The sequence below is a fragment of the Camellia sinensis genome, chromosome 10 (assembly GCF_055761805.1).
Source record: "Camellia sinensis isolate YWXY chromosome 10, ASM5576180v1, whole genome shotgun sequence".
Taxonomy (NCBI): domain Eukaryota; kingdom Viridiplantae; phylum Streptophyta; class Magnoliopsida; order Ericales; family Theaceae; genus Camellia; species Camellia sinensis.
Window position 1 is genome coordinate 64,735,502 of NC_138970.1, and position 26,963 is coordinate 64,762,464.

Consider the following 26,963-nt stretch of genomic DNA (forward strand, 5'->3'; position numbering starts at 1 on the left):
GGGGTGTAGAACCGCGTGGTTAGGTGTCATGCCTTCTAGTTTACTGGTAAAAATGACAGTGGTAGTGCATTAGGGCCTATTTGCAGACACTCACCTAGAGATTCACAGAGCCTGTATTCATGTAACAAGATATGGTTTAAAATGGAAATGGTTTTATATCAGTTGTTGCATCTTAGCATTGCATGCTTTATAAAAAGAGAGATAAACTGTTTTATCATGAGCATGGCATGAGCATCCTCCTCTTTAGTCTTGTCATGGTCCATATGTTGTGTAGTACATCTCTACTGGGTTGTGGCTCATCCTATAAGGAAAATCGTTTCAAGTACAGGTGCTATGCCTTCACCAAGGCATTGACTTGGGAGGACTCGGAGCTGAGACTTCATTTTTGTTTTATGGTTATTTATTGAATGTAAGTCTAGAGATGTATTTGCGTTGAGTTAAAACTCCATTTTGTGTAACCAAGAATGTTCTTGGATAAGTTTGTAAGTCTGTAAAACACTAATTATTTGTTTGGCTTCCATTTCATACTTGTTGTAAAATGCATGCTTGGGATTGGAACTGGGGCATTGAGATGTGAACAACATGTATTTGGCATTTGGGATTAAATGGAAATGGATGTATGAAATAGTTAGCTATATATATGTGTTTGTCTATCAGATGGGTTTGTTGTATAAATATATATACCCTGCCCAATTGTTCGGGGCATTACATGCAAACATAAATTTTATATAGAACTTTCAAACACAATGATAGCTTAATGGTGACCTTTCACTTTAAAACAAAACACCCATAAACATGATTTATGTTTATAACAATATCACTATCACAACATTTTTATGATATTTTTTTGTATAAATTTTTATATATGAATATAATTTTTCATTTTTATTTTCACCATTATACCTAGATTAGATTAATTTAATATAGATATATTTAAAAAGTACAAAAATTTGTATAAAAAACTTTAAAAAATCCATTGAATACAACAAAATAAGATAACATATTGAATTTTTGTGTTTTTTATTTTATTTTTTTGTATTGGTGAATTTAAGAAAAATCAAAAAATATTACATTTCTGAAGTATATCTAGATTAGGTGTATCTATAAAATAAAAAAAATTGCTTACAATGTTAAAAAAAATACGAAAAATAAAAAAACTTAATTTTTTAATGTAAGTTAAACCGAACAAGATGACTATTATTTCCCTCGAAATGACCTGAATAAAATATCTGTATTATTTTATTATTTTATATGTATAAAGGTTAAGGAGCTAATATGTCATTTTAATTTGACAGGGAGGTAAGTGTAATTTTTCAAATGTGAAGAAGGATCTGTATTAAATAGAAACCTCATGAGTATCAGTGTAATTTACTCCCCAAAAAAAGGAGACCACCCCATGTGGTCACTGCTCTCCCATCAAAACTTTGGTAACGTTTAGTAGAATTTTAGAATTATGATTTGAGAATAAAATTATATTTTGAGTTCATGAGTTTTGGAATTATGATTTGAGTGTAAAAAAATTGTTTGGTTATGAGTTTTGATATTTGAAAAGAGTTTTGATGTGACATATGATATTTGATTAAGAAACGTACAACTCATGACCAAACACACGACCCAAAATTTTATTCAAAGCTCATAAAAAAATTTTAAAAAATTTTGAAAATATTTCTTATTTAAAATATAAAAATAACAGTAGCCACAAAAAAAAAAAAACAAAAAACCGAACACTGTTCCGGTCAACCGTCCGAACGTCTGGGAGGATGACCGGGTAGACGTGTTTTGAAAAGTGGGTGTAGAATCAATTTTGAAAAGTGTAACCAAATGCCACACTCAAAGCGAGGGGGTAGAAACGAGATTTGAAAACCCCACCAAACAAAACCTTTATTTATTTGTTAATTATTATTATTTTTCATAATATCTATCTCAATATCTAAATCCAAATCTATATCTATATCTACCTGCATATATATAATAACAAATACAATTTTAGCAACACTATAATATTTTATGACATAAATAATAAAATGGTATAATTATTTCCTGACTACAAAATATATTTTGTTTGATGGTACACATTATAAATATTCATAACTGTCTCATAGTAGTAAAATAATAATAATAATAATAATAATAATAATAATAATAATAATAATAATAATAATAATAATAATAATAATAATAATAACACAATAAATCTAGGGAGACTTCTAATTGTATTCGAAAATTTATCATAATCCACTTGGCAGCAACCTTGGGGGCTATTTTATTTAAAAAGGCTCCACAAGGCTTTGGTCTTGCGTTTGCTTTCAAAATTATTTTTTTGGGGTGTGCAACAAATTGACGTTAGTGTAGTTTTGCATGTTGCGTCTATCCATACAAAATTTTAACAGTGAATGATAGCCAGATCATATTACAACAAAATTAAAAATATAATGTTTAAATTGAAATTACAATAACTAAACTGACATTTCATTTAAACGTTAGGGACTAATGGTTGCTCCTTAACCTCAAAACCCTTCATTTTAAATTCTAGGAATAATTACAAAAAAAAAAAAACTCTAATGTTTGACCCTTGCAACAGTATAAACTCTGAGTTTTTAATTTTATCAATTTAAATCTTAATCTTTTAATTTGTTTTCAATCTAAATCATTTGTCTACTTTTGTTAACTAAAATTGACCCCCCCAAAAAATATAGTATTTTAGTTATTAAACTCAATATAGGTATACAAAAATGTCCAAAATATCCATTTTCATTGAGTTTAATAACTAACATACCCATTTTTCTATTGATTTTACTTAACAAAAATAAGCAAATGATTCAGATTGAAAACAAATCGAAAATTTAGGTTTTAAATTGATGAAATTAATAATAAAAAAATTTTTGTGTGTGTAATTTCCCCCAAATTCTTCAATCCAAAATACAATCTTAGCATTTTTAAATAAGAGGAGTTACGTGTAAGTCTTAATATGTAGACTTCTTGTTTAATATGTCCTGTGAGAATTAATGCGTTTTTCATCAATCACTATTAAAAAAATGTCACTAATTGTTAATTTTCAGCGACAGTTTGAAAATTTTGTCATAAAAAATGTCAAAATTATAAGTTATGACGACTGTTTAAAAAAATCATCACAAAAAGTCGCTAATTTTCAACTTTCAGCGACAGCTTGAAAAATTCATCACAGAAAAATATCACTAATGGTAAGTTTTAGCAACAATTTATAAAAATAGTAACAAAAAAAAAAGGTCAGTAATAGTTAATTTTTTGTGACATATGCAAAAAATCGTTACAAAAAATTATTTTTAGCGACGATTTTAACAGGACTCGATGGGAATTAAATCCAACTATTATGACCTATTGATAGTTTATCCATCAAATAATTTGGTCAAAGTTCGCAAAATTACAGTCCAATTCATATTAGTTCAACCAAATTTTTAGTCAAAAGAAATAGGGCAAATTATACCTGTAGTCTCTATACTTGCCTCTCATGTCAATTTGGTTTCTATAATATTAATTTTGCCCTTTAATTTTTCAAATTGCGTCAATCTAGTCCAAGTGATAATAGCCGTTAAAAATTTGAATAAAAATCAAAGGCAAAATGATCTATTAAAAAGAGGAATGAATCATTTCAAATTGAATGTGAATCCTTCAATAACTTCGAAAGCAATCAAAAAAACCATTTTGTTCCTTAATTTTAGTCCAATTTCTAATGAAATACTATCAATTAGACTAAATTGATACGATGTGCAAAATTGAAAGGTAAAATTGATGCAATTAAAATTACAAGAACCAATTGATATAACACAAACTACAAGAATTACATGTAATTTGTATAAAGAAATACAACACATAAAAACGGAAATTTGTTCCTAAATACTAATTAATTTCAAGTGTAGTTTGACGTTCTTATTTTTGCACCCAACAACGTATTCAATCCAAATATATGTTGTGTTCTCATTATAGCCCAAAAGGTCGAATAAAAATAGCAAAATAACAAATAAAATTTATAGACGCCCCACAGCAATGAAGCTTAAATAAATAAATAAATAAATAAGCTTAAGTCAAAGAAGCATACCTTATTGAAGAGAGGTTGAATAGTTTCGTAATTGCTATCTGAGGTATTGCAAAAACTATTGAGCTTTGGCATCAGCCTGAGTGTCAGCATGTTCAATTGCAACAGCTCAATTCCATTCATAGCCTTGCAGATAGCAGTAAAACTTGGCAAGACTCCAAGACACAATTCCATTAGTTTAGGAAACACAATTTTATCTGTTGTTTCTGTTGTTGTTGATGCTATCTCATTTTGATCACCTTCTTCTTCACTTGAAATAAGTACTTCCATCTTACGACAATCAGATACATTAAGTATCTGTAGTTGCATCAGATCTCTGGCTATGGATAATGAGAACATGCTTTTCAGTTTATCACATCTCTTCAGTTCTAGAGAAGTGAGGTTGCGGAGCCATACAAGTTGAGTAGGACCCTTCCACAAATGTGTCACTGCTGGCAAGTCCCGTAGTTCTAGCCTTTTCAATGCACTGAAGGCCACCTGTAACGCCCCATTTTTCATTAAAGCCGATGAAACAAATCAAACTCGTATTCGTTATCTATTTTCAAATCAAATTAAATTAACATGCAGAAGTCAATAATCTTATCAAGATTCAACAATAATCATAAACAAAATAATTCTCTTTTCCTGTTATACATCATTCCAGTATAGTTTGAGATTTACAAAAGAAATTACGTACGATTACACATACACAATTTCCAAAGCACGGATCTATAACATGTGATACAATACTACATAAATATTCAAAATTTAAATGCCCTAATAGATTACAAGTTACAATGGTTAGAACCCTATTACAAAAAGAATGGGTCTCTACCCAAACAAATAAACCAATGCTTAGTGCTCCAAAAATCACATCCTGAGCCTTCAACGAGATGGAGGCAAATCACCAACACCTAAAAATGATTTTCCACGAAGGGATGAACACTAATGCCCAGTAGATATAATATTAACAATGTATATGACATTAATATGATTATGATCATGAATGCAATGATGTGCTACGCTAAAAATATAAGGGTTTTTTTTTTTTTTTTTTCCCCAATAGGATGCTCAATGCACAAATTTCAAAACAATATTCATTTCAACATTTTCACTTCAAAACATCGGGCAATAAATAGGACATTGGAATTCCTTGGTACGTGTCTGCAAGTAGGCTCTCAAGCACTACCAAATACCACTTTAATGGCTACTGACCGGGAAGGAAATTAATACCTACACTGCTCGTGTTTTCGGACTTTCACCATGACTCTCAAACCAACTTAGTTCTCAAATTCCTAATTTCATCCCCTATCTAGATTTACCACGTTATCAACATTTCCAACATTTTCAAAATAATAGAACAATCTCAATGTAGGGCCACGGGAGTGCGATGGATACATGAAACAATAATTTGTAACAAAATATTCCAATAAGAAAATATATTTACAGCATAACTCAACATTCTTAGTAATTCCAAAATATTATGAGATTCCAATAAACTCATCAGTTCTCAACATATATCCCATATTTCATAATTTCTATTATTTCCAATAAATTCAAGATAACTAATATCTCCAAGAAAATTCCCAATCTCCATAATAAATCACCAATTTTCACATTATTCCAACAATTTAATCCTATTCAAAATCACATTTTTCATTTCTCAAATTTTCTAGGGTTTGAATAAAATTTAGAGTTTTCTCAATTTAAATATAACTAAGGTTTTAAATAACGGTGGCGGTTACTGAAATGGTAGCAGTAATGCAGACTTGGTTGCGGGGTGTAACTACCGTAGCATAACAGTGGCGGCAACCGGAACCGTGAATTTTTTAATTCTTCACACAACTTAAAAAAGAATACCGATACGCATGTTTTTATTTCAGAATCACATTTAGTGAGGCTCAAAATGATTTTTAGTATTTTTGTTTAGTTTGAAAACATGATCCAATATATAAACTAATGTTTATATTAGTTTTAAGTTGCTATGAAAATTTTTCCTATTGTTGAATTTATTTAATTTTCTTTACTTTACTAATTATGATTATGGATAACTTTTCCTATTTGTTAAAAAATATATATTAAAAACAATAGTCTCATAAATAGAAGTTCAAAATACAAAATTTCAAACATAATAATGTAAAAGTAAATAACACGAAATCTAAATTTTGTTCAATAAATTTAACATAGGAGAAATAGATTAAGTTCATATCCAAATATAATTAAGTAAAAAAGTAATGAAATCTCGTAGAACTTGAAGATTGAACATTCAAAACATATATAGATAAGATTTTTACTTAAGTTCTATGTAACTGAAAAATAAAAAGAGAAAATAGCAATATATACAAAATTTATATAAAAAAAAATATATAGGTGTGTAATGGTCATAATGGCTATAACAGTGCTATAGCGGCAATGTGATGGCTGCTACAGCCTTTACGTAATGGTGGCGGCCGTTGCGGTCATGAGTTTCTGTCACACTGCTATAACGGCCGTAAAGGGTAGTGATAATCAGCACAATCGTTACATAACGACGTTAGTAATGGTTGTGGCTGCTTTTTAAAACCTTGAATATGACACTATGAAATTTATATACCATAAATCATTTTAGGAAGAGAGTTTTGAACATTTGATAAAATAAGAGCAAATCCTAATTTTTATAATATATATATATATATAATAAAAAAAACCTCAATTTCTTCAAAATCATAACTAACAAAAAAATACCACACAATCAAGGTAAAACAAATATACAAAGATAATATCATCCCTACCTCAAACTAATAGAGGAGAAGAAAAGTCTCAAAATCGAATGCATTGAAAACGCAATCGGCCCCGGTCAAATGAAACCCTCTCTATATTTCGTATCAAAGTAGCAAGGTGATATTCTAACTTTAGATATGGTAGATCGAAAGTTTTGCCTTTTTTTATTTAAAAAAAGGAGAGACAGAAGAGAGGAAGAGAAAGATAGGCGGAAGGAGAAGAAAAAAAATGGAAGGAAAGAAAGAAAGAAATGATTGGATTTGTGAACTTCACATTATTTGGTAAAAAAATGCCCCTCATCAATCTACAAAACAAGAGTTTCTTTCTTCCGCACCATTCAGCTTGTTTGGTTCCATTGAAATTCATTTTTCAAAAAATTGAAATTTTTTGTTTTTTAATTTTTTTTTGTTTTCACTGAATTTTTTTAATATTTTAAGTAATTTTTTAATTTTTAGATACATCTAACATAAATACACTTAAAAAATAAAATATTTGTGAAAAATATCTTCAAAAAATTCATTAAATACCAAAAATATTTTTTTTAAAAATACAAAAATTCAGTACATTTTTGTATTCTTGTGTATTTATTGATTTTTAAAAATATTTTATTTTTTAGATACATCTAAGTAAGATACATATAAAAAAGTAAAAAAAATAAAATTTTAAAAAATTCATTAAAAACAAAAAAAAATACGGAAAAAAAAAATCATTTTTCAAAAAATTGAATTTAGAAAATTGAAATCAAACACTGTAATTAGCTTTGTCTAGTTTGTTATAGGGAGGATAAGCAAGTTTGTTTGCTTGATCTCTCTAGTAGTTAATTGTCAGCTTTTATTTTGTTTTGTTTTTTTTTTTTTTAACTAAGCTTTTGTTTTCTTGGCTTTGGCCCTATCTCACCCAAAAAAAAAAAAAGAAAAAAAAAAAAGAAGGGTTAATTACACTGACACCCTCTAATATTCCTGTTTAATACAAATTCATCTCTCACATTTGATGTGATGACCAGGTACGTAACCCGTCTTACTTTTCTTTTGTGCGCGTTGGGTTCAACACTTTTGAAATCTATTTCTCAAAATTTTCATCTCTATTAATTTCAATTCTGAGTTCCACTTGTTTCGGGAGGCTTAAAGTTGAATCCGGGGGTTTTACACTTGAGCTGGAAAATTTTATAGGCTGAAGGCTGAGCCATACGTGCTGGGGGCCTTGGGTCGCATGTGCGGGATGGGGCAGCACTTGTGGGAGATGAGGCCACACGTGCGGAAAACAGGGGAAGTTCTGGGTTGGTCACTGCAATATATGCAGGTGCGGGAATGGAAGTGCGGAGGAAGGGGCTGCACGTGCGGGGATGAAGGCCGCACGTGCGGGAGTGAGTGCCGCACGTGTGGGAGACGCTGAGCCCGAAAATTTTCTTTTTCTTCCTTCCTTGGGCTGAGTGCATATCATTTTATACACCTCTCTCTCTCTCTCTCTCTCTCTCTCTAAAAACCCTTTTCTCCTCATTCTCTCTATATTTCCTACATCAACACTCACTAAATTTTTGATTTCTCCAAATCTATAAACATTTTGACCCTTGTCTCTTGATCAAAGTTGGAAAACTCTTCGAGAGCTTTGTTGTGTGCGGTGGAGATTGGAGTTCAACGCCGCCAAATTTAGGGCTTTCATCTATTTTCTTTCAACAAGATTGAGGTAGGGCCTTCTTTGAGTTATATATGCGTTTTTGCAAGGTTGATGTTGATTTTGGAGTTTTCTTGATGAAGGTTTTGATTTTTGGCTCAAGAATGATAGGATTTTCAAAAGTGGGTTTAAATCTCAAATTTTTCTAAGTTAATCCTTGAGGGTTTCACCTTCATTGTGTGAGAAAGGATGTTCTGTGTGAGTGTCTTTTTAAAAAGGGTGAAGAGATACCTATTTTTAGCCAAAAGACCAAAAATTTATGGATTTTTGAAATGGGTTGAGGATCTATGAAATTAGTCAATTTGTTGATATGTCATAATGGAAGAATGAAATAGAAAATATCTTTTGCCATTTGTGGAAATGATGTCATGGAATGAGTGAAATGTGGAGATGGAAACTTATAGTTGAAATTGTAGACAAAGTTATGAAGTAACAAATTGATGGTTTAACATGAAATGTGAAAAGTGTTTATTTGTTGATGACTTTAAATGAAAATGTGGTTATCATGCTAGATAGTGTTGAAAGCGGAGTGGAAAGTTTGATTATGATGAACTATCGTTGAGATATTTGAAGATGGAGGAATGTTATGTAGTAATGATAATTATTGCATTGCATATTCATTTAATTGATTATTACACATTTTAAAATTGAGCTTGGGAAACTTTTGCTTTGAGAAAGGTAAGTTTGTGAATGAATTTATTGAAAGGTTTTGGGGTAAATACGTTGGTAAGTCCGGATAAGAGGTGTAGATGAAATTGATTAAGTTGGCCTGAGTGTCCGGGGTGAAAGACTGAAAACACGCACGGAGGAGGTACCACTTCCCTTCCAATTAGCAACTGATAAAGTGAGGTTTTGATAGTGCTAGTTATACCTACTTGCAGACACCAATCTATGGATTACCTGAGTCGTATTTACCACCACTTGAATTAAAATTGTAAATTTTAAATTGTTGAGATTGCAAGTTATCATTGAACATGATGTTTTTTTTTAAGGATGAGCAAAAGTGATTTTCTTTTAAAAGGCATAGCGTGGCATGTGCATTTCAGATCAGAAGTCTTGCATAAAATGTATATACTTTGTTAATAATTCTCTATTGAGCTTTATGCTCACCCCTATGGGATTTTGATGTAGGAAAAGACGTGGTGAATCCGCCAAATTAGGGCGTGGATGCATGCATTGAGAGCATGAGACTCTATTTTGTTGTGACCATATTTTTTGTAAACCAAGGGTTATATATGTGTGGGTTCGAGAAACCATCTTTTGTGTAACCAGGCTTAAGCCTTAGAATTTGTAAGCCCCTTGAGGGCATTTATTTATTTTTGATTAAATGTTCTACATGCTATCAATTCATGTACTAGAATTCATTGAATGTATAACCGCATGTGGGATTATTTTGTTTAAACTTTGAGATCATGTAATGGAATGTATTGGGGATAATTCCGGTATCTCCTAAGTGCCTTTGTTATTATTATATCTATTGTATTTCTTTTTTTTTTTTGGGGGGGGGGGGGGGGACGTTACATTTGAAAAATTACATTCTCCTCCTTGAGATTTGTAATCTCATTACAAATTGCCTCTGGATTGCTGATGTCATACCATAAAATTTTTAAATGACCATCTTGCCCTTTTTCCTATAATTTCTTCTTCCTACCATCATGATTACATTCTACAACTTTTTATCATTGAATTCTACCTGAACACATTCTTATTCAGTGGTGATATACAAACATAAATTTTATATAGAATTTTCAAATACAATGATAGCTTAATGGTGGCCTTTCACTTTAAAACAAAACAACCATAAACATGATTTATATTTACAACACTATCATTATCACAACATTTTTATGATTTTTTTTTGTATAAATTTTTATATATGAATATAATTTTTTTTTATTTCCACCATTATACCTAGATCAGATCAATTTAATCTAGATATATTTAACAAGTATAAAATTTGTATATACAAACTTCAAAAAAATTCATTGAATACAACAAAATAAGATAATGTACTGAATTTTTTTTTTTTTTTTTTTTGGTATTTGGTGAATTTAAAAAAAAATCAAAAAATATTATATTTCTCAAGTATCAGGTGTATCTAAAAAATAAAAATAAAAAATTGCTTAAAATGTTAAAAAAAATTAGTAAAAATACAAAAAAAATGAAAAAAAAAACTCATTTTTTTATGTGAGTTAAACCAAAAAAGATGATCGTTAGTTCCTTAAAATGACATGAACAAAATATCTATGTTATTTTAAATGTATAAAGGTTAAAGGGAAAATATGTCATTTTAATCGGACAGGGGGATAAGTGTAATTTTTCAAATGTAAGGGAGGATCTATATTAAACAAAAACTTTAGGGGTATCAATGTAGTTTACCCAAAAAAAGGGAGGCACCCCACGTGGTCTCTGCTCTCCCATCAAAACTTTATTTATTTATTAATTATTATTATTATTTATATATCTATCTCAATATCTATATCTATATGTACCTATATATATATATATATAATAACAAATACAATTTTAGTAACACTACAATATTTTGTGACATAAATAATAAAATAGTATAATTATTTCCTCACTACAAAATATATTTTGTTTGACGGTACGAATTATAAATATTCATAACTCTCATAGTAGTAAAATAAATAATAATAATAATAAATCTAGGGAGCCTCCCAATTTTATTTAAAACTTTATCATAATCCACTTGGCAGCAACCTTGGGGCCTATTTTATTTAAAAAGGAAAAAAAAAAAAAGAAAAAAAAAGAAAAGTGCTCCATGAGGCTTTGCTCTTGCGTTTGGTTTCAAAATTAGTTTTGCATGTGGCATTTATCCGTGCAAAATTCAAACTGTGAATGATAGTGAGACCACATTGTAACAAAATTAAAAATACAGGGTTTAAATTAAAATTACAGTGGCTAAACTGACATTTCATTTAAAGACTAATGGTTGTTCCTTAACCTCAAAACCCTTTATTTTAAATTCTATGGATAATTACCAAAAAAAAAAAACTCCAACGTTTGACCCTTACAATAAGAGAAATTTTGAGTTTTCAATTTTATTAATTTAAACCTTAATCTTTTAATTTGTTTTCAATCTAAATCATTTGTTTTAATTATTAAACTCAATATAGGTATACATAAAATGTCCAAAATACCCATTTTCATTGAGTTTAATGAATAACATACCCATTTTTCTGTTAATTTTACTTAACAAAAATAGGCAAATGATTCAGATTGAAAACAAATAAAAAATTCAGGTTTTAAATTGACAAAATTAAAACTCATGGTTTATTTTGTTACAAGGGTTTAAAAAAAAAATTGTGTGTAATTTCCCCCAAATTCTTCCAGCCAAAATACAGTCTTAGTATTTTTAAATAAGAGGAGTTGCGTGTAAATCCTAATATGTAGATTTATTATCCAATATGTCCTATGAGAATTAATGGTGTTTTTCATTAATCACTATTAAAAAAACGTCACTAATTGTTAATTTTCAGCGAAAATTTGAAAATTGTCACAAAAAATGTCATAATTATAAGGTGTAAGACAGTTTAAAAAAATTATCACAAAAAAAGTCACTAATTTTCAACTTTCAGTAACAATTTGAAAATTTTGTCATAGAAAAATGTATTGTAAGTTTTAGCGACAATTTATAAAAACCTAAACAAAAAAAATCACTAATTGTTAATTTTTAGTTACATGCAAAAAATTGTTACAAAAAATTATTGTTAGTGATGATTATAGCGATCCCGGTTATCCCTTTACTGTTCTGTTGTATTCCGGACTCGGTTCCGTGAAGTTGGTAGTGGTATCTATCTTGTTGTGTCCTTTAATTCCACATGATTGAGTTTTAGGATGTTTTGAACAGGGTCGTTACAGGTTGGTTAGGCCTTGGTTTCAATTCCTTGCTGTTCAGTTTTTAGGCGTTCCGCTCGAGCGGGTCTTCTTGCGCTCGAGCGGGTATTGCACACCTTCAATATTTCGGGTTCCTGCAAAACTTCTGCAGATATGATTTCTGCGCTCGAGCGGGTTTTTTTACACTCGAGCGGTGGCGCTCGAGCAGGTCGTTTGGCGCTCGAGCGGGTAGTACTTTCTGGGTGTAAGTTCTGGGAGGTGGAAATCTGCGCTCGAGCGGACTGGTTTTCGCGCTCGAGCGGAAGTGCTTTGTTTTTGTGTCTTGGTGCTCGAGCGGGCCTTATTGCGCTCGAGCGTGTCCAGATTTTTGTTCTTGGCGCTCGAGCGTCGTGTTCTCCGCTCAAGCGGGTCATACGTATATGAGTTATCCGCGGGTTGATTTCAAATCACTTTTTGCTTTTCTTTCTCTCTCCTACTTTTTCTAAAAACCGTTTTGAGAGCCTCTCTCTCTAGATACTCCCTTCTCTCTAGGGTTTGATCTAGTTAGAGTGTCCTTTTCCCTTCGGCCTTTGTAAAAGTTGTGTCGATCGTCGATGACGTCATTTTAATCTGAAAATTTCGGGATTTGGAGCATTTTGGTTTTGGTCTTCATCTCCATTGGAGCTCAAACTTTGAGGTAGGGATAACCTACTCCGTTCTATGAACTTTGTCTTTAAATTTTGGTATTTTGAGATGTTGGGGTTGGTTTGGTAATTTGGTAAAAATTTTGGGACGTTTGTGTAAATTTACAAAAGGTTGGGGTTTTAGCTAAATAAAGCCTACATGCATGTTTGGCATGGAAAAAGTGAAATTAATGTTAAAACATTAATGAAAATGGAACCTAAGGGTTGTAATGTTAATTATGGAAAATGCCCTAATTACATTGATTGATTAATTGGTATAATTAATTGTTGGAAATGAGGAATTGAATTGAGAATGTGGGGATTGAAAAGGGAAGGGGTTAAAGGGTGTAGTTGGATTATTTATCGCTCACCTAGTTGAAATGTTGATTATATATCCATTGTTGCATTTATTTTCCGTATAGAAATAACTGCTTTGGGCTATCGGTGGAGGATAGTCGTGATTGTTGTAGACAATGCATGATGATTAGGCAAACTGAAACTAATCACTGGAATGTGTCATTGAGATTGACGATTGAAAGAATACATTAAATTTATGTGTTGTGTGATGATGTGTATAATTGTTGTTTATATGCATTGTGTTGTGTTGGAGGAGATAGGGGATGTACTCCACGGTTTAGGGGAAGATAGGGGATGGACCTCTAAACCGGATGTGTTGGGAGGAGATAGGGGATGGACTCCATAGATAGAGCTCGTATGCTTATCTATTAATGTGTTGACAGAGCTCATATGCTTGTCATTGGAAGTGTGATAGTGCTCATATGCATATCTGTGGAAGTGATGATATAGCTTGTATGCTTATCTATTGTTGTGTGATATAGCTAGTATGCTTATCTATTATGAAATGGGAAGTGTTTGATATGAGTCATCATCTCATATGAGTTGTTTGGCCAGGTTCTAAGCCATGGTTGTAAATTGAGAATTGAAAGAAATTGGAAAATGGATTGTAATATGGACTTGTATGTCATGAAACCTGGAAGTGTGATAAGGGAAAGTATCTGTGTTGGCCATCTATTAATTGCTAATCTTTTAGTCATTGTTCATATTTGGTTTAGTGTATTTTTACTGTGCTGTGGCTCACCCTATATGGGAACATCATTTTCAGGTACAGGTAGCATGCCACCTCCAAGGACGTAGCTTGGGAGGCTAGAGGCGGACACACTTTTGTTGTCTTATTTTGATGTATTACATGTATATTCAAGCCAAGAGCTTAAAGTGTAAATGAGTTAGCACTCTTTTGTTGTAACCAAGTGTTAACTTAGAAAGCTGTAAGCCTCTAGGGCATTTGCTTTTATTGTTAACATGTAATACTTTTTGTAAAGAAACTCTGATTAATGGAAGGATGTGGAACTTTTGTAATCAATGCATGTCTATATTGATGGGTTTTATGTTATTATTTTGGGGGCGTGACAATGATTTTACTAGGACTTGATAGAATTTAAGTCTAATAATATATTAGGACCTATTGGTAGTTTACCCTTTAAATAATTTGGTCAAAGTTCACAAAATTACAGTCCAATTCATATTAGTTTAGCTAAATTTTTAGTCAAGAGAAATAGGGCAAATTATACCTGCAGTCTCTATACTTGCCTCTCATGTCAATTTGGTTTCTGTAATATTAATTTTGCTCTTTAATTTTTTAAATTGTGTCAATCTAGTCCAAGTGATAATAGCCATGGAAAATTGAATAAAAATCAAAGGCAAAATGATCTATTAAAAAGGGAATGAATCATTTGAAATTGGATGCGAATCTTCAATAACTTTGAAGGGAAAAAGGCATCTTGTCCCGTAATTTTAATCAAATTTCTAATGAAATATTATCAATTAGATTAAATTGATACCATGTGCAAAATTGAAAGGTAAAATAGATGCAATTAAAATGATAAGAACCAAATTGATATAAAACAAACTACAAGAATGAAATGTAATTTGTCTAAAGAAATACAACACATAAAAACGAAAATTTGTTCCTAAATACTAATTAATTTCAAGTGTAGTTTGACGTTCTTATTTTTTCATCCAACAACATATTCAATCCAAAATATGTTGTGCTCTCATTATAGCCCAAAAGGTCAAATGAAAATAGCAAAATAATAAATAAAATTTATAGACGCCCCACAACAATGAAGCTTAAATAAATAAATAAATAAATAAGCTTAAGTCAAAGAAGCATACCTTATTGAAGAGAGGTTGAATAGTATCGTAATTGCTATCCGAAGTATTGCAAAAACTATTGAGCTTTGGCATCTGGCTGAGTGTCAGCTCGTTCAATTGCAGCAGCTCCATTCCATTCATAGCCTTACAGAGAGCAGTAAAACTTGCCAGGTCTCGAAGATACAAAACCTTTAGTTTAGGAAACACAATTTTATCTGTTGTTTCTGTTGTTGTTGATGCTATCTCATTTTGATCTCCTTCTTCACTCGAAATAAGTACTTCCATCTTACGACATTCAGATACATGAAGTTTCTGGAGTTGCATCAGATCTCTGGCTATGGATAATGAGAACATGCTTTCCAGTTTATGACATCTCTTCAGTCCTAGAGAAGTCAGGTTGCGGAGCCGTACAAGTTGAGTAGGACCCTTCCACAAATGGCCATGACAAATCTCTTTCAATTTATCTAAATTATTGAGATATAGCGACTGCAACACAGGGAAGGCTATTTGTGGAACTAGAACCCCATCTGTTGTGTCAATGACATATTCCAGATCCTGACAATCGTCCAAGGACAATTCTATTAATTTTTTGAAACCATCTTTGTCTAAATCATAGCCAACATTCTTCACACCTACTGCTCGTGTTATTTCTAAAATTTTAGTGATCTTGAGAAGTTTCTTGAACTCACTCTCCATAATATCGCTCTCGTGAAGATCCTCGAGACTCAACTGGTTTTGTAACTGATAATCACGACAATCTCTAGTACTGATCATAGGGCTAATGGTTATAGCGAATGCTCTTAGATTCGTAAGGACCAAGTCTCTTGGCCAGTATGCAAAATGTCGTAGGTGAATGACCAAAGTTGTAAAATTTGACAACCCACACAGCTCAGTCAAAGTCGCTTTAGCTTCTTCTATCCTGTTTTCATCATTAAAGCTAGACCCAAGATACAACTCTTCTAGCTTTGATAAGCTCGACAAAACACCTGGGCAAATCCTCTTCACACCACATCGCAACAAATCCAGTAGCTTCAAGTGACTAAGCCGACCTATTTCTTTTGGCAACTCCTCGATTTTGGTGCGTTCCAAACTCAAAATTTCTAGATTCTCTAATGCTCCTATTACAGATACATCATTGATCAGTCTGCATTCGTATAGTGACAAGCTTCGGAGGTTGGTCAACCATCGCAGGGATGTCAGCAATGATCCTTGTAAGTACACATTCAACATGCTTAAAGCTTTGAGTTCCTTCATCCCTCCGTAGAAACTATCAGGAAGTTTTGATGCATAACTGCCCTCCAGCCGCAAAAGATGGAGTCTTGGAAATTCTAGATTATCAGGCAGCTGGCTCATACCAGTGCATCGCAATGAAATTACAGCGTGATTTTTGTGTCGTTCTTTCTCCGGCCATTCTTTCAATGTTTCGTCACATCTTACCATAAATGAATGCTCCTCCCTAGATGCTATTGATATAGTAACATCACGAACTACATCATGCATTTTAACACAACCTCCTCCTTCACCATCCATCAAGAGATAGCTTTTTTTTAACTCATCGACAAAGGCATGTACTCTGTCTCTTGCTTCCTTGACGCTATCAATGGCCTCAAACAACTCTATCCCAACTCCATATCTAACAAGATCTTCAATTGGAATATTAAAATCTTCTGCATATAAGGAGCAAAGCAAAAAGCATTCCTTAATTTCTCTACTTCCTAAGAAGTTGTAACTCAACTCCAGAGATTTGAACACCTTTTCTTCTACTCCCCTGATGTTTTTTACCATGGACTTGCGTAACTGTAGAAGGGCTGAATTCCATGAATGCCTATCTTTATCTTTGAGTGCCCTCGCAACTGTAACAATAGCAATCGGCAAACATCCGCATTCATCTGCAACTTTCTTCTGTGTGATATACAAATCAGTACTTGTGTGACTTGTGTCATTGGAAATTCCAGCCATCTCCTCAAAGAGATTCCATGCTTCTTCTTCAGTTAAGACTTCAACTGTAAATTTCTTTTGAGCATCCATATCATTGCATACATTATCAAATCTAGAAGTCAGCAAAATTTTGCAACCTCTATGATCATATCCAAATGGAATTCCTATGTCATTCAGTTTGAGACGCTCCCAAACATCGTCCAATATGACAAGGATTCTCTTGGTGCGCCTTAGTCTTTCACGCAGTCGATTTGCTCTTCCACGTTCAGTCTCCTCCCCATATTCCAAACCCAATTTATCTCCAATTTCACCTTGAATCTTCCTTTCATTAGGACTTTGGGACACTACAGCCATCACAACGTCATCGAACAATTTCTCTTCTTTTGCTCTTTTGGCAACTTCTTTCACCATTGTTGTCTTACCAACACCTCCCATCCCACATATGGCAATCATGTGGAATCCATCATACTTCAGTGCCCCCATGACATCGTTCATAATCAATCTTCTAGATTCAAAAACCTTAATACCTTCAGTGGATGTGGATTCTATCCCTGGTGGAGGCTCCTTGTAGGCCACTTCTGTCAGTTTCCTCTCTTCGTGCAACTTAGCCACCTCTTTTGCCTTGTTGGTTGCTTTCTTACCGAGCGAGTAACGTAACTTCAGGTTTGGACACCACCCATATAGACACCCTTTGTTTGCTTCAACTTCATCTTTTAGAATTTCTCTGGCCTCTTCGCTGCATTTATCAACCCTTTCCAGCCACCCCTTAACATCAGGTCCAATAACTTTTACATTTCTTTCTGCTTCATCGACTGATAGCTGCATTGCACCTCTTTTCTCATCCAACTTCTCGACTTCTTCTTTCAGATTCTTGACCTCGCTTTTATAGGAAAATAGATAACCAAAATGACGGCCAACTGGAGCCATTAGAAATTCTCCAATCTTGCCTACAATCGGACCAACAAAACCAACCCAACCAGTAGCCATTTCTCAATTCTATTTCAGTTATGTACCTCTCTCTCTGTTTCTTTTCTTTTTCTTCCAACACCCCCCCCCCCCCCCCCTTTCTGCAATGCAATATGTAAAACTAGAAGAAAACAAACAACTACTGAAAACAGAATGGTAATTGTTGAACACAAAGTTAAAATAGAGTGGCAGAGGAAGAGATTACAAAGATTTCTAAAACAAAAGAAGATATACAGAGATTTCTTTATCCTGGTAAGTAACAGTTGAACGAAGAGAAATACAATTTTGTAGAGGATATGAAGATATCAAAGGAACACTTTGCAAGAGGGGATCTAAAGATTTTTTTTTTCGTTTTGACAAGCTAGGTTGAATATAGAGAATTACAATATAATTGGACAAAGAGAACTTGTGTTGTAAAACAGAAATTGCAAAGAAGAAAGTGAGCTTAGTAAAATGAAAGCAGAATGCAGAGTATACTGATTTGGTAATTGTTCAACGCAGAGTTAATAAAATAGAGTTGCAGAGGAGAAGATCACAAAGTTTCCTAAAATCAAAAGAGAATACAGGGATTTTTTTTTTTTTTTTTTTTCTGGTAAGCAACAGTGGAACACAGAGATTTATAATAAAACTGAAGACAGTAAGTTGAGATCAGTCGACAGTGAAGAAAAATAATAGAATTGAAGTGGCAGTGGAAGTGGAAGTAAAGAAAGAAAAACCTTGGAAACTTTCCAGAGTGTCTTAGAGATGAAACATGCACAGCCTTAACAACTCACGGTCGACAGGGAAGAGAAAAGCTTTTCACCAAAAACAAACAAGACCATTAACATCCATCAAAGAGAAACAATTAGATTCAGAGAGGTTTTGAAGGAGAGTTTGAGGAGGAGAGAATATTTTGAGATCAGACCAATACCTAATCCCTGCACCATCTGATGCTCTTACATCTAAAATTAATTTTTTATTGATTACTATGAGGATATTTTGTGAATATTCGTTGCTCCCTTGCGTGTGTTTTGCTTTGTGATATTTTTTATTAAAAAAAAAATGTTTTTTTAGAATGGTGTATTATTGACCGCACTACAATCTAATTTAGCGAAGGGAAGTTCAGTAATGGCGGACACAGGGCCGGCAAGGGGGGGCCACTGCCCTTGCAAATTATTTCCAAATTTTAGGTAATATTATGCATTTTCCCCTCTAGTCTACAATTTGTGAAAAAAATAAAAAATAAAAAAATATTTTTCAAAGCCTCAAATTACTTCCAGTCTTCGATTAGAGTTATCTTACAATACTATATATAGTATGTAAATTATGATCTAAATTGATGTTAGTTACAAGTTATTGTATCTATGAGACTAACAAATTATCAAATCAAATTAGTTACAAGTCATTGTATCTATTAGTTACGATTCATTGTGATTTTTGGTTATTACTAAAATAATTTTTAATTATGACTCAAATTGGTGTTAGTTATGATTCATATCGTATGTTATCATTTTTAAAAGGCAACAACTCTTAGTAAAAAAATAGAAAAAATTCTATTTAAAAAAAAAAATAAAGCAAATGAAAGAGAGAAAAAACAAAAAACTAAAGTTAGAAAAGTGCGAGTGTATGAATTCAATATTTTTATTCGATCTAAATAATTATAATGATTAGAGGATTAATGAAAATTTTTAAATATCAAAAAATAATAAGTATTAAACATAAATATCAAAAGTGTACGGGTAAGTTACCCATGAGAAAAATAAAAATACTAAACCCAAGCTCTTTGGATTGAGATGCTTAACATTGTTCAAACACATTATTTTAATCTCTATCTCTATCCATCGGACAAAGCTAGATGCTTTTATGCTTTCATGCTTTCATGGACCACATTCCATGTGATGCAACTGTCCCACTTTGCTTTTCCTTTTGGTCAGCAATGACTGGGGCCGAGTAAGGTTTAATTTGGTTGGGTTTAAGAATAAAAATTTGTTTGTGAATATATTATTTTAATAAATTTTTAATTTTTATAAAAAGATATATAAAAAAAGAAAAGTAAAGAAATGATATGATTTAAAAAAGATGGAAAGACAATAAGCATGTTATTTTAAGTTGTTCCCAAACAACCTGTAAATTAAAATTAAAATCAAATTATTATTGATGATTTTAGAAAATTTAAAATTAAATTAGATTATGAAAATTTTATAATCAAATTAGATCGAATAATACTATGTTGATTGTTTCAACTTAAAATCACGAATTTTTATAACATTGTCATTATTCATAAAATGATTATAAAATTTATTTATAATTTGTTCAAACATTAATATATCATCATTTTACAAATAAAAATATTTGAGATAATTATTTTAGAATTAATTTTATTAGTATACAAAACACACTTATAAGAGTAAAACGTTAACAACTTATGTATAAAAATGAGATACTAATAAGATATTTAAGTAACTTATGTTAAATAAAAAACTATATATATATATATAAAGAAAAATGATTTGGCTTTTCTCACGTTGTCATCTTAACTTGAGAAAGTGTATGGATTTGGTAGGTCTATTTTGAGACCAATTTTGGTGATTCAAACCATTCACTTTTTTGGATTTGTTGAGTAGAATATTCATCGAAAAAATTCAAGATAATTGGATATCGATAGCTATAAGTTTTATATCATATTTGTTTTACAAAATGAATGATAAATATAATTTTAAGAATAGCCATTCATTTTTTTTAATTCAAATTTGATTCAAACATATAACTAACGATATTCGATAATCTTGGATTTTTGTATAAATATTTTACTCAACGAGTTTTAAAAAATAAATAGTTTGGATTATTGAAATCGTTCTTAAAATGATTTTACTAAGTTCAAACGCTCTCTTAAATTTGTGAAAAGTCCATCCCTAAGATATTTAGATCAAAGGTAAAAACTTGTTTGATGATTATTGATTCATATTTGAAAAATAAACTAGAAAACCCCTAGATGTTGATTTGTGATTATGTAACAAATTTAAGCAGAATAAAACAATCCTAATCAAACAATCAAGACAAAGAGACAACGATTTTAACGTGGAAAAAACCACAATTGGACACCTCCAATTGTGATAAAAAAACCTCGGGCAACAGCCACAAGAACAATCCACTAAGAAGATTTAAAGGAATTGCACAGGTATACTCTCAATTACCTAGCGAATCCACAACGCCTAATTGAACCAACCTCTATGTGCCTCTTCCAAACCCATCTTCACCACGGAATTGTCTTTCTGATGAGCCACTCTGGATTCCACCACAGCTTCAGGCTCGAATTCTTCAGAATACACAACTGAAGAACAACACTCTCTTTTGTAGAACAAAACACAACCTTTGATGTACTCTCTTTAGAACATGAGTTGAATACTCAATAAAACATCAAAGAAAACAAACAAAATATCTCCAGATATAAACCTTAAGATCCAAAAAATAAGATCTGGAGAACTTCAATCAATGCCTTAGTTTTGGGAGAAAACTAAGTATTTATAGAGAACCAAAAGTAATCCTAGATTGGGAAGAAAACAAACTCCTTGAGAAATCCGGATTCTGAGGCTCGCTCGAGCGAAGATTTGCTGGCTCGAGCGAGGAGTGTATTTTTCATGATTTCTACTAGTGCCTTGGCTCGAGCGACGGATCCTTGGCTCGAGCGAGGAATACACTCTTTCAGGTTTTTGTATGGACGCAATCCTTGGCTCGAGCAAGAACTCCTTGGCTCGAGCGAGAAAGCCTTGGCTCGAGCGAACATGGGCGGACATGCAATTTTGAATGCAATTTTGCAATTTGCTTCGGCCGCGAGCTCGACCCCGTAATAATCAGCGAAGTGGCAATCTTGAAAGCATTAACATCACAAACTTCTCTTAACGGCACAATTCGGATTGGATTCGCATCTAATAAACTCATAGCCTCACTGAAATAAAAAAGAGCGAATAAAATTACAACTCAAAGGAGTTTTGTCAAACAGGATTGCCAAGAAATAAAACCTAACAATATTGGTTATCTCAACTTGAGAGAACGTTTGGACTTAGTATGTCTATTTTGACACCGATTTCGATTATTCGAACCGTTTACTTTTTAGGATTTGTTAAGTAGAATATTCATGTAAAAAATCATGATAATCAGAAATTAGTAACTATATGTTTAAATCAAATTTGTATTATAAAAAATGAATGGTTATTTTTGAAATTATATTTATCATCTATTTTTTAAAAACAAATATGATTCAAACATATAGTTACCGATGTTCAATTATCTTGATTTTCTGCATAAATATTCTACTAAACTACTTTTAAAGAGTCAACGGTTCGGATCACCAAAACCTATTAAAAAATTAGCCTACCAAGCCTAAACATTTTTTGAAGTGGTCATCTTAATGTGAGAGAAGCCAAACCCTTGTTTGAAATGGGTTATGATTTAGTTCTCTCTTACCATAGTAGAAATTCAATTAAATTATGCTTTTGACTTTGATTCATTTAAGAGTAAATTGGCGATAAATCCAAACTAAGGAGGGTGTAAGGCATTAGGTTTAGTGAATATTTTTTGTTAGTGAGAAATCCACCATTTGTGAAATAGTTTAGTGAGAAGTCTTTGTTTGTTTTAAAAGACATTTTGTTTTTAATTTTATCCCTTAATTTATCTATTGACTTTTGTTGACTATCAGTTCAAAAAAATTTCCTTTATGTTAAATTTTTTTCCTTATCTGTTCAAAAATTTTCCCTATCTGTTTAATTATTTTCCTATGTGTTCAATTTTTTAACCCTATCTATTTAATTTTTTTCCTTGTATATTTAAAATCTGTGGATTTCTCTCTATTTGTTTAAAATATGTAGATTTCTCTCTATCTGTTCAAATTATCTTATTCAAAAAATCTATTTGTTGAAATTATTTGTTGAAAAAATCTATCTATTTCAATCTATCTGTTCAAATTCTTTTTATCTCTCTTCTCACTATTTGTACAAATAAAATTCAAATTCCACAACAATAGCAAATCTCTATGTTTTGAAAATCTATCTGTTTAAATTCAACAACAACCACAACATCTCTCTCCTCAAGATCAAAAACAACAAAAAATATAAATAATAAATAAAAACTTGTACAATAGACACATAAACTAGCCAACACCTCAATATGATAGTAGTAAAATAGAGTAATATGTAAAACAGAAAAAATACTATGATCTAAGGAGAATATCGACTTTAAATCACACTAGTATCATGTATTTTGTTGAATATGTTCTGTTGAAAAGAGTTTTCAACTCGAATATATTTTTTGAATTGAAAAAAAATAAATATATTATTTATCTATTTTTTTGATTTTTAAATCTAACTCTAAAAATAATAAATAAAAAAGATGATATATGCTGGTTGGTTTTTATTTTCAAAAATATATATAGATGTAACAATACATAGGCATACAATCTCTACTACTGCTATGTTCATGGTCTTGGTGGTTTGAATTGTTTTTATATTTTAAGTACTTTATCTGGATGAGGTATGTTGTGATTGTAATATGTAGATAAGACATGTAGTGATTATAATAATTTTTTTTTTTTTGAGGAAGTGCACAAGTTGAATTATGTTGAAAATTTATAAAATTTTAAATCGCCAAACCAATTCGCATCTATCAGTCAATCTATCAATCCGCTTAATCCACATCCGCCGGATTGGCAGACGGATGCGGATTGATTTTCTCCAATCTGCCAATCTGGCGGACGGATGGCGGATTGGAAGTTCCGTGGCCGCAATCGATCCACGCCCATACCTATTGGTTACGTCTTATTATGATGTTTGATTATATATGGAAGTGGGATTGGTTATGATTTATTGTGATTTTTGGTTACTACTAAAGTAATCTTTAATTATGACTCAAATTGGTGTTAGTTATGATCCATATTTGTATGTTATCATTTTTAATTTTTTTTATTTTGTACAAGTGTAAAAGTACTTTATAATCCAATTTTGATACTTTTTTGTTTTATTAATGATTATTAGATATTGATTAAAAAATTTATTTACAAATTTAATGATAACGTTCAATTTTTATGTTTATAAAGTGAATTATTTAATATAACACGTATGAAACTTTGGTTAGAATGTACTAAAACTAGTGTAGAGTCAATTTTTAATTGTATGGAATTTGGCCTCCTCTGCTCCTGCTGATGAGACTCAAAACCTACATCTGGGGTCGTATAGGGGGTCTTTACCACTTGGGCTACCCTGTCTCTGAAGGAAATAGAATAAAAAAAGTTTTACTATAATGACATTCTATCAATAAAAATCAGAGTGTTAAAATATTTATGATCCCTCCTTATGTTATAATTTTTATTATATAAACATATTATAAAATAAAATAACAAATAAATTCTAAATAGTATGATAAATTATAGGAACATTCACACACAAGTCATAATTTTTGAACTTATACTCTATTACCTCGTTTGGGAACAGACTAATTTAGTAACTTTTTAGCTATTTGGTTAAAATATGAGCTAAAAAAAACTAGTATGTTTGGAATGACTTTTTGACTTTTTACGAAAAGATGTGCAAAAAGTAGAGGGAAAAGAGACTCTTTGACTTTTTAGTATGGGTTGTTGGCTTTTTATTTTTTTAGTGACTTTTTGACTTTTTGGCTAAATGGGTCGCTTCCCAAACGAGGTAAGAGCATCCACTTCAGCCTCTTCAAATTTTTAGTCAAATTATAACTAAAAAAACTATTTTACTATTTTAGCTAAGTACCTACTGTATCAAACTCTCTATTCTAACTTAACTATATTAAAATATTATTTTCTTATTATGTTTGTTATTCTTTCTTTTTTTATTAAGTTGATGAGTTACCAATCAAATAATTCTTAAAAAATGCCAAAAAAAATAAAAAAAAATTGGCCGTTGACCGGTTGGCCGGCCGGACTTCCGAGCAGACATTCGGTAACACAAATCTCCATGTTGTAGTGATGAACAGTACCTCACTTGTTGTAGCGAGGTACTGTAACACACGTAAATTAGCGATGAACAGTAGCGAGACTGATGCAGTCCATTTTTGATGAACAGTATCACTAATTTAGCTAAAAAACGATTTTAGCTAGTTTGATGCGGATGTTTTAAGTCTTAACTAGATTTTTTGAATCTTTAAGTCCTATTAAATTTTTAATAATCGAAATTACCCTTCAAATAATGATTGTTCATCATTTATAATTATCTATAAAGGAACATGATGATTTGACATTTATTTTAATTTTCAAAACTTTAAAATATCAACTTTCAAATTGAAAAAATTAAAAAAAATTATGTGCAAAAAAAAGAACTAATGTTTTTCTTTTAAAAAATTGAAAAAACTAAATTATTTTTTGTATAGAACTGAAAATTTTGTGTCTATGAGGAAGCATGATGATAGAACATTGATGTGCAAAAATGAAAATAAATAAATAACTAAATAAATAAATAACTTTAAAAAAAATGATAATGTTCTCAGTTTTAAAATTGGAAAAAATTGATAATGTTTTCGATTTTATTAAATAGTTGAATCAAACCAATAAGTAGAAGGGCAAAAACGTTTAATGGCATGCTCTATTTTTTTCATCAGTTAGTGAAACAACTATCTAAAACATTACTATATAAAATTGATAATATTCTTAGTTTTAAAAATTGAAAAAAACTAATAATATTTTCAATTTTACCATTGGTTTAAAAAATCTTAAATAGGGCCTAAGCTACTATAATATTTGTAAATAAAACATTTAGATAATTAACTCTAAATTATACATTGACCTATTTGAGACATAAAAAAATAAAAATCCTAAACCGAGACTCTTTGGATTGAGATGCTTTGAATGGTTCAAAAACATTATTGGAATCTCTGTCCATCGGACAAAGGCAGATAGATGCTTTTATGCTTTCATGGACCACATCCCATGTGATGCGAGTGTCCCACTCTGCTTTTCCTTTTGGTCAATTATTACAGCAATGACTGGGGCCGAGTATGGTTTAATTTGGTTGAATTTAAGAATAAAAGGTTGTTTGACAATAAATTATTTTGATAATTTTTTAATTTTTATAAAATAATATGTAAATAAGTAAAGAAATTATATGATCTAAAAAGATAATAAATATGTTATTTTAGTTTGTTCCAAAACAACTTGTAAGTTAAAATTAAAATCAAATTATTATTGATGATTTTAGGAAATTTAGAATTAAAACCAGGCTCTTTGGATTGAGATGCTTTGCAAACACATTATTTTAATCTCTATCCATCGGACAAAGGCAGATTCTTTTATTCTTTCATGAACCACATCCCATATGATGCGAGTGTCCCACTTTTCTTTTCCTTTCCCTTTGGGTCAATTATTACAGCAATGACTGGCCTAGTATGGTTTAATTTTGTTGAATTTAAGCCTTCGTCTGGGATATGGATTGATTTTTTAACTTTTTAATTTTAATTATTTTCGTTTACGGTTAAAAAGCCTAATTTAAGATAGAATTTTTAATTTTTTTCACTTTTATAAAATTAAAAAAAATAATAATTATGATTTAGATATAATATTTTATCTTATTGACTTTTTAACTTATTTTGTCTTTTTTGTGATTATTTTAGCCTAAAAAATTTATGCCAAACACAACCTAAGAATAAAAAGTTCTTTGACAATATGTTATTTTAGTAATTTTTTAATTTTTATAAAAAGATATGTAAAAAAATAAAAAAATAATATGATATAAGAAGATAATAAATATGTTATTTTAGTTTGTTCCCAAACAATTCGTAAATTAAAATTAAAATTAAATTATTATTGATAATTTTAGGAAATTTATAATTAAACGCATGGATTGAGATGCTTTGCAAACGTATCATTTTAATCTCTATCCATCAGATAAAGG

The 26,963-nt window shown here is 31.0% G+C and overlaps 1 protein-coding gene across 3 annotated transcripts in view; it reads right to left on the reverse strand.

Annotated features, from left to right (window-relative positions):
- LOC114277656 (uncharacterized) overlaps positions 1-19,108 on the reverse strand; it is a 138,641-nt gene extending 119,533 nt beyond the window's left edge. For all 3 annotated transcript variants that reach the window (XM_082891563.1, XM_082891562.1, XM_082891561.1), the window contains exons 1-2: positions 15,199-19,108; positions 4,076-4,549 (exon numbers count right to left, since the gene is read on the reverse strand). In XM_082891563.1, coding sequence (XP_082747689.1) covers positions 4,076-4,549; positions 15,199-18,102 — 3,378 coding nt within the window. In that variant the 5' untranslated portion in view covers positions 18,103-19,108. The remainder of the gene's footprint in view (positions 1-4,075; positions 4,550-15,198) is intronic.
- Between the last annotated feature and the right edge of the window lie 7,855 nt (positions 19,109-26,963).